General features: G+C 45.4%; 1 protein-coding gene across 1 annotated transcript; it reads right to left on the bottom strand.

The window, feature by feature from the left end:
* Positions 1-263: 263 nt before the first annotated feature.
* On the bottom strand, positions 264-8,199 carry LOC130523896 (V-set and transmembrane domain-containing protein 2-like protein). The gene is made up of 4 exons (XM_057029502.1): positions 7,940-8,199; positions 2,718-2,884; positions 1,909-1,956; positions 264-1,186 (listed from the first exon to the last, which is right to left on the bottom strand). The coding sequence occupies exons 1-4, from the start codon at positions 8,046-8,048 to the stop codon at positions 881-883; spliced, it is 630 nt and encodes a 209-aa protein (XP_056885482.1). The 5' UTR covers positions 8,049-8,199; the 3' UTR covers positions 264-880.
* Positions 8,200-14,149: the final 5,950 nt, after the last annotated feature.

Genomic DNA, 14,149 nt, shown 5'->3' with positions numbered 1-14,149 from the left:
ACCTGCTGGCACAAAATGTTTTACACATTGGATCATCTTCTAACAGATTACCACTGAAACACATACTGTGAACGTGCATCATCAAGTTGTTTTAATTGATACTTGCAAAGCTTAATTGCTGATGAAACGCCGCAGCACATACTTTAACCATGTGTTAATGCGCGCACGTTGCTCGGTTCCAGTAGAAGTGCTGCCCCCTTCTGGCCACAGGCAGCAGTAAAATCAGATCAACTAATGGAGGATGACAAATAAATACAGCAACATCATTTCAAATAAACATGTTTAATAAAACAGATACCAAAGGGCAGCACTTTGAACAGACAAAGAACATGATTCAGATTCAGCTCAATAAAAGACTCAGAAATGATGAATACCAGAGTATAAATAGACCACAGTGCTGCTAATGTCGTTTGGTTAAATAGCACAGAGCAAACATGAGAACAAGATGCAACAACAGTTACAATGGACATCATTAAATGAACTAGACACAGTAAAGGTTTACATCTACTTTGTTATTTGAATCATGACCAGAACAGCAAATAAACCAAAGAGAAAAAAAAGGCATTCATGATATATTTTGAATGATTTATTTCTTTTCACAGCTCTGTTTCAGCAGGATTATCGAATGAAACTAAGACTGATGTCACGGAAAAGCATCAACATAACATAAATTAATGCGACCGGGTGGGGGGGGGGAGCACATGAAGCCAACAAAAACACATCAGCATGTAGTGGTGATACAATCATGCCATATACAGGCCCGCCACAGCACTGGAACCCAGACAGTAATAGCGAGGACAAACGTAGGGTCCAGGTGGATCTGAGGCCTCCGTGACGTGCGTGCTGATGGCGACCGTTCCTCAGAGAAACGTGGTGAACTCTACAGCGCACAGCTGTCAGTACAGTCAGAGGTGCTGCCGGCGGATCTCATCAGTCCCCTGCCTTCTGCCTGGTGACGGCCCGCCTGAAGGTTCCCCCATGACCGGAGCTCTGCATCCCGCTGTTTGACCCCGTCTGACCCCTGAATGCTGTCAGGCTCCACCTGGAGGTGAGCGCGGACCCGGTGGTGCTGCGCCACAGAGCCGGTGAAGTCGATGACCCGACACTCATACGTGCCCTCGTCCGATGGCTTGACATTGGAGAGGCGGAGCTTGTGTGAGATGTTGCCCCCGGCCACTTTTACCACCTGAAAAAGTTTAATGAATTATTGTTAACAATATAACAGTAATAAGTAGTATAAGTAATAATTATAAATATAAGGTCTAGTGAGTGGGACCTATTTTAAGCTACAAATAAGATATTACACCTGACACAGGTCAACCTACATTACAGTGCCCAGGAAGTGACAAAATTACAGTTCAAAGCTCTTAATAAGAAGAATGCGTCAAAGTCGAAATGTTATTTTATAGTTGCAATTTGTTTTCTCACCACGAGGCGGCGCCAACTGACCTCGGTATTACACACTATTGTTCAGTAACTATTAAAAGGACTTCATGGAAATACGAAACAAACACATTTTCTGTTTCTTTGTATTACACCTACGAACTGCTTCCTGTTTCCAGCACCAAACAGGGATTAGAACAATGAACAAATACAGGGTGAACTTATAAAATGTAACTTATCCTACCCTACATTCTTGAATCAAACCAAAATCAAAAGTCATGGCTGCAGCGTGCCAGGACTTTTTTTTTTCTACAGTTGATCAGAGCTGCAACATTTTTATCAGTCTGTGGCTGGTTCTACTAAATGACTGATAAAAAAAATCAAATGTATTATATCAATATGGTTTTCTCCCTGCAGTTGCCATAGTAATACAAAGGTTGATGGATGAATAAATGATGCCATTAGCTTGGCTCTAAGCTTTTTAGCCCACCTCTCTGCCCGTCACACATCAACGATAACACTCACGCTAATTTTGGTGGCATCTCTGGACGTTTCCCCCTGCGGCACGACCATCTGCAGACAGCAAACATGCGTTAGCGACATTAGAGGAAACGCCACTGAAGAGGCAGCATTTGCTGATCATGACGCCACAGCACAGCGTGCCGGTGGATAAAAGGTTTTCGCCGGCGTCTCTCTGAGTCTTGTGTTGTTTGTGCATGCTTACAGGTGCGTGTGTGTGTCCGTGCACAGCACCGAGCACGCACTCCTCTGAGCAGGAGAACGCCGAAGGTGTGCGCTGAGTCGCGGGGGTATTCTTTCAGGCGTACTGGTGAATTATGCATGGAGCAGACAGAGTTTTTCAAAGTTAGTTCCTCTCTCTGTGCCAATTATAGCTCCTACAGGCACAACAGGGGAGCTCGGGTTCCCACATGATGGAAGCGAGGCAACCTGTTCCTCCAGTGCAGGCAAATGCTAATCAGCAATTATCCTTTTCATTTCTGCAGCCGCGGCCGCTCTGCCTTGGATAATACTGCAGTTCTGATAAGTGCAGAACGCTTCCGATTCGGTCCAAGTAGCTCCGATCAAATTATTGAAGGTTGTAAATGAACCACCGAAAAGGGATTGAGTATAAAAAGGGGACTTCAACAAGAATTCATGGTCCAAATCACCAATAAGCCCCCAAAAAACGGATGCCGAGATGCTGTTAAATGTTCATTATAATATTAGAATGTCAAACTAAGGCTCAGTTTGAACTTTTTCCTGTTTATTCCAGTGAACTTTCCGCGCGTGTGTGCTGCCGGTTGAACTCCCAGCTGTTTTCCCTGATGGCTTACATTATTAGTCATCTGTGGAGGCTCCTGCTGCCAGTCCTGATGGGCCTTGATGTACCACCACTGGATCTCCAGGGAGGAGGGGGAGCCCGCCCCGCGGAACGAACACGCCATCTCCACGTCCTCGCCGCTTTGCGTTGTGATGTCGTGCGGCACCTCTGTAAAGAGAGCTGGAAGAGGAGACAGAAAAAAGAGGCGTTAGAGGGCGTTTCAGGGACGACAGCGTCTCTAATTAAGATTCAACAGCACCAAAACGTCTAAAGAGGCAAAGAAGAGCTTCAGCAGGTGAGTTCGGAAGTGCTGCTTTAGATGTGATTATGGCTGCAGTTCAGGTGGAAATTACTCATTTGATCTGTTTCTGTGGCTGCGGTTAATGAAATCAAAGGGGGGAAAAGAACAAAGACTCTCCAGGATGCTTAATAATCCTGCCAGGAGGGTGTTGGGACCTGGTGAGCGCAGACAGTAATCTGTGAGTTACCTCCGGTCCGAAACCGAGGCAGTAATAGACGGGAGGATGTAAGGAAGAACACTGAGAGAGCTCGGGAGTCATTTCCTGACCGGGCCCCCAGGACGGTGCCCTTGATGCAGCGCAACTGGACGCCGGGCGCTGGCCTCATTTGTCAGGAAGAGGATGTGATGCTGGGATGGAGAGAGGGCAGAAGGGGGGGGGGGGTCCGTCCGAGAGATCAGAACCAAAGAGGGAATATGAGGCTAGAACCACAGTGAGAGGAGCCATCATGGATCTTTGTGCTACAAACTGGAATAAATCAGGAAGCAGACGACACTTCAGACCAAGAAGACTTCACTCTTTATCTGTTTGTGTCACAAACTTTAGCTTTAAAGGCAACTAAAACCCAGCATGCTACAATATTTAGTTCAACTTTTAGTTTGCGATCACTTTAATAATTTAGCAGAAATTATGATTTCCAAGCACGACTTTAATAATGCGACCCGGCCGATCAGCCGTGCTAGCTTCTAATTTAAATGAAAGGAGAACAGCACAGCCCAGTAAACAGGGCTAATCAGGTCAAACTCAGCATTCTCTGTCTAATTAAACCCTTCAGTCCTCAATAATGATGATTCAGCCCTTAAAATATTCAATTTTGCCAAGATTATTCCTTCTTGATGCTCTAAACAGTGTTAAATCTAATTTAGGCCGTCGAGACACATGCAGCCGACAAGACAATTTGCCGTGTGCACAAGCAGCTTTTAACCTCTGCTGCGCCTCTTTTGTCTGGAAAAAGTCTTCTTCCGTTTTCCTGCAGTCGTCCTGTGAGACCTGAATGCTGTCTCCCCCCTCAGGCTCCTGTCGGGCCTGCTCGGCGGACCCTTTGCCATCTTTAATCACAGCTCAGTCACCAGAAATCAATCCCATAACCCGACTAAAATGCTAAATCAACACAAAAGCCGACCCGGCTGCAGCAGAGATAATAGGAAACGTTGCTGTTGTGAATATTGACTTCCACTGGGACGGCCTGTCTCATCTGTAACAGTCAGGCCGGCAGCGTTGGCCCGACCCTGCCGTTGCCAACTATAGATTCTGACTAAATAAGAGGTGTGAAGGGGGCCGGTTTAAAAATGTAAGTACGGAACATGCATTTTTAAAAAGGTCCTCTGCGGCATTTTAACCATATTTTTAGAAGTGTAACAGAAAGGAGGCCACGGGAAGACGGAGAAGCGGCTCTCCGTCCACCAACGACTCATTAAAAATGAAAAAGGGGAGAAAACATAAGAGAAAAAGCAAGAAGATGGAAGGCTTAACTATAAGAAACACATTAGGGCGCGCTGTTAAATAGCTTCTTCAGTGAATTCCGGCTCAGAGGAATATCCATCGGTCGGCCCTCTGTTGGGGCCACGAGCTGTTTGAGAAGCACGGAATCGCTCATTAGCATGAGTGAGAAGCCAGCGTGGAGCTGCCTTCCATCCGTTCGGCTCTGAGCCGGGCGAGAATTGAATCACTGGAGATGTGGAAATGCCTGCAGACGGCGAGATCGGAGGGTTTCTCAGCTGACCCGAGGGACGTTTGGGGAAATCGTTTTGGAAAACGTGTTTTATTTTGAAAAGGAGGAATACAAAGAGCTGGAATGTGAAGCCCGAGAGCTCAAACGCTGCAGCGCCTCTGTGCTGCCGGCTGAAATTCTGGAGATTTGTCCTCGCGTTTGCGTTCTGGCTGCTACATTTACCGCCCCACTCATGCAGAACAGTTTCCAAAAGTGTGCAGCGCTAACGATACCAGGAAGGCAGACTCCAGGCACTGCATCTGCCCTCGGTCGGCACTTTACCACAGACAAAAGCCGACTTCTACACACCAATCAGACACCAGGACATATTTGACATGATGAAATCCACGAATGTGATGATTACTGAGGTAAATGGGACAACAGTCATCACCAGAGTTCCTGCAACACCTTAAATGCAAAATAACAAAACTAGCCAAGAGGCTAGCATGTCAGCCCTGAAGACTGTGCTCACATTCACTGGACGGAAAGACGGCATCAAGGTTGCTGCGAGAAACACGACCTAGAACCTCCTAAAGGACTCTAGCATCGAGCAGTGCAGAGGTGAAAGGTCACAATACAGACTGACATCTTTAGCACAAGTTAACAGTGCTGTAGCAGCCTGTAATCGCAGGTATGATGGGTCCTTTTCCTTCCCTACAAGAGAGTCAGGTCCTGCTTGTGGTTTTTCCCTGTTAAAAGCCAGGTTTTCCTGCCATTGTTGATCCATGCAGGCTCTCCGGGCTCCTGCGAAGCACCCAGACAGGTCCCGGGCTGTGAATAAAGCTGGACTGATCTTTCTGCTGTGGGTCCTGGAGAGGCTGGCGGGTTTAGAACATCTCTCCTTCACGGATAAATCCAGGTCATCCGCTGAGAGTGGCACAAATGAGAAGGAAAAAAATAGAAACAGCAAACGCTGAGACATCAGAACGCAGCTGAACGCCAAGGCAACGGTAAATACCTGAGCAGAGCAGAATCCCTGGGGGGGGGGTTCACTAAAGTGATGAACAACTGTAATAATCAGGGAAAACCCAAAGGGAAGAGCAGGAAAAATAAAAGCTGCTGCGGTAATAAAGACACCTGCGGCAGACATTAATCTTTACCTGGAAAAGATTTAATCCTGCACGCAAACAAGGACACACGAAGGGAAAAAACCTGATTTAGTGTGCAAGATTACATCAGTTTTATTATTAATCTCATAACCGCATTCTCGGCGGGAAAATGTGCAAAAAACGAGTCAGATTTGCCGACATTAATAATTGATCAGACTTATTTGCGTTGCTAGGAGACGTCAGCGCAGGCCCCGGAGATGGAGCGGGAACGCAATAACGCCGAAGCAAAATGGGCAATTTTGAAAGAACAAATTTGTTTCAGAATCAACAGAGAGGAGCCTCTTCTGGGAAATAAGGGGATGCTAAAATAATGAAATAAGAACGGCGCCCGGCCGGATGCAGGCTGAATTTTCATGGCCCCGGGGAACCACGACCCAGAGGTTATTTCTCCAGCTTGTTCCGGTCGGTGACGACACTTTATCACGACGGAGCTGCCAACAAAGATGCAGCCGGACTGATAATTACAAGCATTTCTTGTTGATTCGGAGATAAATTAGCAGAACAACGGTTGGGACCCTGGATCTGAGGGGGAAATACAACTGGAACTGCACCACCAGGGGGAGCAGCTGCACCTCATATTTAAATGTTCTCCACTGGTTCCACAACCTCTGAAACATACCCTGCTGGGCCTCCTCCAGCTGCTTCCATGGCGACAGCACCATCCATCCATCCATCTGGCCCCCCCGTCAGAGCTCCATTAAACTGAGAGCCAACGCAAACTGTCTGGTCTGGCTGTCCTCATTATGGGGACACCAGGAAGAGGACTGACAGAAGACGTCCCCACACATCTGAAGAGGGCACGCTGTGTGTTGCTAAAGAACGCCGACGCCACCACCGCTCGCGCAGCTGTTGATGAAGCCCCATGGGGCCCTCATCATCATCACCTGCAGCAGAGAGTAAACAACAGAGCTGCAACGCAACAATTAGCCAGTTTCAATTACGCCTCTTTGGGATAAATGCTACTAATTGCTTCTCTAACTATCCGATGGCGGCCCATTGATTGGAAACTGCTGCCTCGCTCAGTGTTTTCCAGCTACAGCAAAGTTGCCACCAGAAAGGCTCTTGAGGCCACAAGTTATCGATCAATTCAATTTGGGAAAGCAGCGGCGGGAGAGGCTGTTAGCAGACAGGGCGCCAACGATGCTCAATGCTTGAAATAAAAGGAAAACTGAATATAAACTCAAGCTAAAACATTTTGTGTGTTTTACTCGCCCGGCTTCAATTTATGGGGGAGAAAAATGTGAAGGATTTTACATCAAAAGGTGAAAAATGGGCAGCATCCATGAATTCTGCATCCGTCCATTTTCTGCTTCACTGCCTGTTAACCACCAGACAGGCTCAGGAATAAACAGGCTGGACAGGTCACACACACACACACACACACGCACACACACACACGCTGGGGGCAAAATAGAGTCTAAAATCCACCTAATGCCCATGTTTTTGACTCCAAAATGATATGAAGGCCCTAGCTGGGATTGAACCCACAACCTTCCTGCAACCTTCCTGATACCTGTAGGTCCAGGTATCTAGAGGTGTTAATCAAGACCGGCTTTTTCCAGGTGACTCTAGGTTTTTTGGGGTCTTACCAACTCCAGTTTTTCCATATTTTGTACAAAATGTCACCTTATGTGAATAATTGTGATGGAACTTTGGATTAAATTCTTGCATCCTCTTAATTGGAACAACTGCAGCTATTGTGAGGATATGTGAACCACACGCTCAGGGTTCAATACTCATCTTACCTGACTGCATGGTGGCTCTTTTGCTGTTTTTCTGTCAGTCCAGAACTTGTCTGTCTGCCTGTCTTTTCCATCTCGCTGTTCATTTTAATAATAATTGAAAAAGTTTCATAAAATAGTCAAATAAAATGATCTGTCCTCTGATTTACGGTTCATAAGTGACATATTTAAGCTAAACACGTTGCATGTAACTTTTTGTAACTTTATAATAAAAAACGCTTGAAACCATCATTATTCTAATGAAGATTTAACCAAAAACCAATCCTCACAAACGATCAAAGAACCCCACCCATTATTTAAGAGTATAAATTACAATTTCTGGAGCTTACATTTGCAGGCAACCAACAGAGAGAACACAGAATCAGACCACCCACCGTGTCCAGAGATGTGATTATCCGCCTCTCCGACGTTCACAGCCGCGTTAAGTTGAACATAAAGTCCCGCATATTGTAAAATCCCCAACACCAGCGAAAACGTCCCCATTGCTTCAGCCGCTGTTTCAGTCGAACCAGTGTCACATTAGGTTGAAAGCATCGGGAAGAGATCCCAGCGTGCAGCTCTCACACATTAAAACAGGAGCTGGAGCGCAGGAGGCGGCAGATGCTCGGAACTGGTACGGTCAGCGGCAGGACACAAAGCGTGGAGGAGGGTGCAGCGGCTCCCACCCAGTCCGTCAAGCGGAGGGATTTTAGACACCCTAGTGCCGCTATAATATAATATAATATAATATAATATAATATAATATAATATAATATAATATAATATAATATAATATAATATAATATATATATAATATAATATAATATATATAATATAATATAATATAATCTTCAGTGAACTGGGTATCTAAATATCTCCTTGACAATCAATATCGTATCAGAGTTTTTTCAAACCATAAATTTTGTACCTGATTTGTTGTTAATGTATGAAAATGTGTACTTATGTGTAAGAAGCGTTATTGATAATAACGCAATTTGCTAATTAAACAGCGCCAAACGACTGTTCTTTAATTTGACAGGAGGAAATTCACATTATTGATGAAGGAAATAATCACTCAGCTTTTCTGTAAATAAATAAATGCAAAATAGGTTTAGTTTTAGCTTAAAATTCCATAATGTCATGGTATTTTTTTGCAACAGGATAATCAAAAAAACACCAAATCTGAAACACTGCTGTCATTTTCTTTTATTTTAAGGAAATGGGATTCAAACTAAATACCCCCACAAATGCCCTCAAAAATACCATTCACTTCGAGTTTGTGTATTAATTATCATGAAAAAGGAAAAGAGCCTTTGTGCCATTAACATCCATCCATGTGAAATGTCCTTGACGTGCACAATACAGTTTTCACAGACAAGTTCACGGACGTTTTTTAATCATGGCATCATTTAAGTAAACTAAACAAGGAGCCTGACCTTAATTACGTGCTGTTTAAAGGGAGGTTGTTTTATGTTAAGGAAAATTGAAAGGCGTGTTAGGAAGCTCACTCCCAGTCAGGCTGCAGCTTCTCCAGTTTCCTGCAGAAAAACTACAGATTTCCCCAGTGAACGCCCCCTCACCCATGTAAAACAGTTTCACATGGACACAAACCTGAGCATAAAATTGAAACTGGAGCAGGCAGCAGAAGTAAGATGGACACACCGGCCTCTGTGTGTGTGTGTGTGTGTGTATGATTCTATTATAATATAAAATGAAGGGAGCCAAACTGTGAATGTGACTCCTGAAGCAGGGAGTGGATTTCAAAGCTGCGGCGGCTTTTACAAGAGCTTCATGGCATCCATTATTTATGGAGTCCTCTTTGACACACTCATCCCAGTCTTGTACCTGCTGCTTTGATTTTTTTATTTTTTTTTGGGGGGGGGGGGGGGGGTTTATGAGTTTATAGGCTGCTTTTTTGCAGTCATCAATTTATGTGTGTATACGTGTGTGTGTGTTTGTGTGTGTGTGTGTGTGTGTTTGTGCGTGTGTGTGTGTGTGTGTGGTGTGTGTGTGTGTGTGTGTGTGTGTGGGTGGGGGGGCAGTGTGCAGAGGGTTTATGATGTTTATCACTTCATGTATATTTAAATGAGGATGAAGCTTTGGAGTATAAGTACAGCTCTAATGCTCACAGTGATAGCTCTGCAGGATTCTTCCTTTTGGCTGTTATCCATCCTTTACACCACCCAGAGGGATTTATCTCCAAAAGCTTCTGCAGCTTCTGCTCATTCCTGACCATTTTCCCCTTCTTTGCAATGGCCAGGAGTGTAGCTGCCGCAATTACACCCTCCGAAAGCAATTTTGTGAGTGAAATGTAGGAAAATGTTGCCACCACGAAGGCAGCACGGAGCGCTTATGTGTTCTCGTAATTCCTCTCCTGATGCAGGGCCACATAAAAAGGAAAGATGCTCTGTAATGAAAACCCCATTTATGACGCCTGAAAGAATGAAATGCAGCTGCTGGACGTGTAGCAACCGTGTACGGTCCTTCATGAACATTACAGCACGACTCTTGTTCTCAACAAAGGGGAAAGTATTTTCACACTCCACAGAGTTCATCACTTTCCAGTCAGGCACGTCGGCGGCCAGCCTCCCCTTTCTGTCGTCCTGTTGACTCTTCAGGAGAAATGATGTGATGGCAGAAAGCTCGCTACCATTTCCTGGTCCGCTGGGTACCGCTTCGCGCTCCAGCAAATCTTTCCCGTTCATTTCTGGTTCAATTTTAACCGGCTGCCGCTGAGAGGCAAATATGTCAACTAGCATTCTGACAGCAGCAGGTGCAGACGGCACATTATCCTTTTCCCTTTTTTCCTGCTCCCTTCCTGAGGCTAATGTGGCCTGACAGGAACATGCAGTGAATGTAAATAGAGCAATGTGTAGTAGTAATGACTGGTGTGCCCCACATGTAGATGAATTTTTTTTTTAAAAATGGTAAGGTTGACTGAAGATTTGTTCATTAGTTCCTAAAAGTTGAAGAGGAGGGTTAGATCAGCCATCCAGGGCCGACACAAACATCCTGCTGGTTCAGGTGCACCTCTCTCCTCACATGTTCTCAGGATTACTTCATTGGTCATTGTCCATCCTGGCTGTTTGACCTCACCTTTCTGAGACCCTCATCGTCCAGGATGGACCCCCATGCTGTGTCTAGACAGTCCTGGTCTGACATGAACAACTGCCGCACACTGGTGGTTGGGTCTGCCATGGACCATTACCACCCACAAGCTTTAAATCGTAGGAAAGTGAAGGATGCACCTGCATATTTCCCCCATTAATCCCCCTCCACACACACTCATCTCTAGCTGCGATGCCAATGGGACGCATCACCGCTGCAGCTAAGTTTTTGCATGATCAAGATGGATCCAATCCTCACGTGCACGACACCTGCAGAAAGCGCACGAACAGAAGGGTTTGGAAAGATGAGGCCCATCTGCCCATGGCTGGCAAAAAGTGGGAAGATGATGTGTGAGATGCTGCAGTGTGTTCGCTTTAATGGAAATTCATCCTGCGCTCATCAGCATTCCCAACGAGAGCGAGCACGCCATTCAGGGTCCATTATGCAAAGTCAATCACTTTTGCATTTTCCTTGTGTGTGGAGCCACTTAATTCCATCGCTATAGCATGTTGTCATGACAACACGATTATGCATTTTCTTCAAAGGGGAACGGGATGAGTGGCGCCGAGTATTCAGTTGCCGGAGTGCATTACGCAGGCACGTTGAAGCAGAAGTGTGCCGACGACGTGGATTATGTCCTCTCCAACACAGCAAATTTATGAAAAACACATTTTGGCTCAAGGTTTGGATTTCTGAGAAAGGAGAGGGGGCCTTCTTGAATGTGCATGCCACCTTCTCAAGTGTATGTCCACGTCCTCCACACACACACACACACACACACACACACACGTACTCACGGGCGCCAGCCGGGCTTCATTTGTGGTGGACTGGCTCGCTGTCAGCCTTCTTTATTACTGTTTCATACTGCGAAAGCGCCAGGCTCAGTAAATTAACTGGCACGTGCTTCAAGCAGCTGACCTGCAGCAAAGCCTGGTGTTATCAGTTCCAGGCCTGATATCACACACACACACACACACACACACACACACACACACACACACACACACACACACACACACCTGTGAGATATTAAGACAGCGGATAAGTATGCCAAAGACAAATCATAGGAGAACTTATCCTGAATAAGTCAAAAACATAAATATATGTATCATGATAAGCATTTTGGGGGTTTTAACTGTAGAAAAGTGCAGCTTTGTACAGAGCTGGATCTGCCCCCTCTTACTCTAACAGTCTTGTTCGAGCCCACGCCACATGCTGCTGCAGGCCAATCCAGACTATTTTCATATCTGGTTCCCCACTGGTAGAATGACCTCCCGAGCAGCGGCGACCCTCTCTTCCTTCAAAAGGCTCTTAAAGAGAGCTCTCCCAAAAGCACTTGTCCTTCTCTCCTGTTTATATCCCTCCTCATTCCCTCTCCACAGCTCTGCACCGTGAGTTGGTAGTTGCACTTCTACCGAGTAGTTTAGGACCGTAAAGGTACTGTTTTATTCACAATTATAGGGTGGCTTGATTGTGTCACTCGCTATAAGTGTGTCTTTAAAATGACTAAATCTAAAAAAAATGGAAATTGTCTGAGATGCGATGAACAGGCTAAGTGCTTCAATGGACACTCCTAAAACTGAAGGACAAGATTGCACCAATTGCGATTTGACGTCTGTTTCCAAGGTTACGGCATTAATCATGTAACCAAGGCTTAAGATGCCGAAAAACCTTAGGAAGGCAGTGTTATTTATCCACTTGTTGCTGAATTGCACACATAATCAAGAATACCTGGTTAAACAAGACTGTAAAGGTTATATTTGAAGCCTGATTGGGTTGCCTTTCTTTCCTCTAATCAAGACTCTCAGGCCAGCAGCGATTGACCTCCACACGCCACAGACAGTGTTGAGCTTAATTCTGGTGTCAGTGCTGGTGTGAAGGGATTTTAAGGGCCAGGCACATGCAGGATAACATCAAGTACCGGTAACTACTGCAGTCATTCCAGTTCTGGGGTGGACACCAGGTTGCAGCAACACACAGGGGTGAGGCAGCACTCAGTACCTTTATTCAGGCCAAAAGAAACTCAAATCATCAGGAACAACAGTCAAAACACAAGGAATAACTCAGAGGACCACTGCTCGCTGGGGCAACCAGACCAGCAACAAGCAGAAGGAAGGCCTGGCTTATATACACAAGAGGGCAGGGACACAACGAGACACAGGTGAGACACTTTAGGGAAATTACCAAAAGCAGGAGAGGAACAAAGGGAGGAGATAATCATAGAGGCTGTACAAGAGGACAAGTCTATCAAAATAAATATGTCCAGGTTAGAGCAGGACAAACATGAACAGTCACCTTTGTTCCTCAAAACTGATTATTTTAGAGTAGCAAACCTTCAGGGAGGTGCTGGAAGTGTGGCACAGTTAAAGTCTCTACCAAGGTTCCAGTATTCCACCAAAAACTGTGTCTTTCCCTTCCATAAAGCAGAGAATCACCACACTGAACAGTTCTGGGCTGCAGTGGGCACAAACAATGAAGCCAGAGATTATGGGATGTTGGTTTTAGGCTGTTGACATAGTGTCAGAGTAAGATGAAAATAAATGGGGCAATATGTACTAAGTGGAACCACTGGGACTCACTAGGAAGGAAACAATACAAATTCTTCACGAAGACAAGTGGAGGATGAGATTTGTTATGATGGGATTTCAGTTGAATTCTCATGACAAAAGAAAAACCCCATGTTTTATGCACATGTACATGGATTTTATTTGTAGCAATAAATGTGAAATTAAATAGGGCTGCCTGACTGCAGAAGGTTCCCAGTGGAACTTAAAGCAAATACTGGAGGTAAGCTCCTGCTTAATCATCATTCCCGGGAAGACAAAGAGGCACAGGTGAAAGACGGGAAATCACACAGGTGGAAACAATAATGAGAGCACACAATCCAATAAGAACAGGTAAAGGGAGGGAACCAGGCTCATCTGACAGCCCTGACAAGGCCAACATGTGACAAAAAGCACCTTCAGCATTTAGAAACACTGTGGTTCAGGTGGAAAATGTTATCCAAAAGGATATTTGTCTAAAGGATACAGCAGCGGGAGCAGACAATTACTCATGTACATGTGAATTATCCCAAACATGATTTGAGCATGTCAAGACAAGCTGAACTGCAAACTTTTGCTGTCTCTTCTCTCCAACGGGGCTCCCAGCTGCTGCGGGAAACTTGACGAGCAGCTGCAGAAATACGGACACCTTTGCGCTGTGTTTGCATTAGAAATGTGTTATGGATGGCTATAAAAACGCCAGCGGCCCGACAGCAGCATTAGTAGAGATGAATGTAATGCGGTGACACGGAGGCAATCATTCCAGAGGGCCTGCTGTTCTCGTGACACTCTGATTAGCTTCAGCCTCCAGGTGCATCTGACTCCTGCAGCATTTATCGTTACTACAGCAGGAAAAGAGCTGCATCTCATCCAGGACATTCAGAAGATCTTTGTTTGCATGTTAAAGATCAAAGTAGTAACTTAATGTCTGACCAGCCGTCACAAATGAGCTCC

Source organism: Takifugu flavidus, chromosome 4, assembly GCF_003711565.1.
Source record: "Takifugu flavidus isolate HTHZ2018 chromosome 4, ASM371156v2, whole genome shotgun sequence".
In the NCBI taxonomy this organism is placed as follows: domain Eukaryota; kingdom Metazoa; phylum Chordata; class Actinopteri; order Tetraodontiformes; family Tetraodontidae; genus Takifugu; species Takifugu flavidus.
Note: the sequence above shows the minus strand (reverse complement) of the source record. Positions and strands in the feature narration are given on the sequence as shown.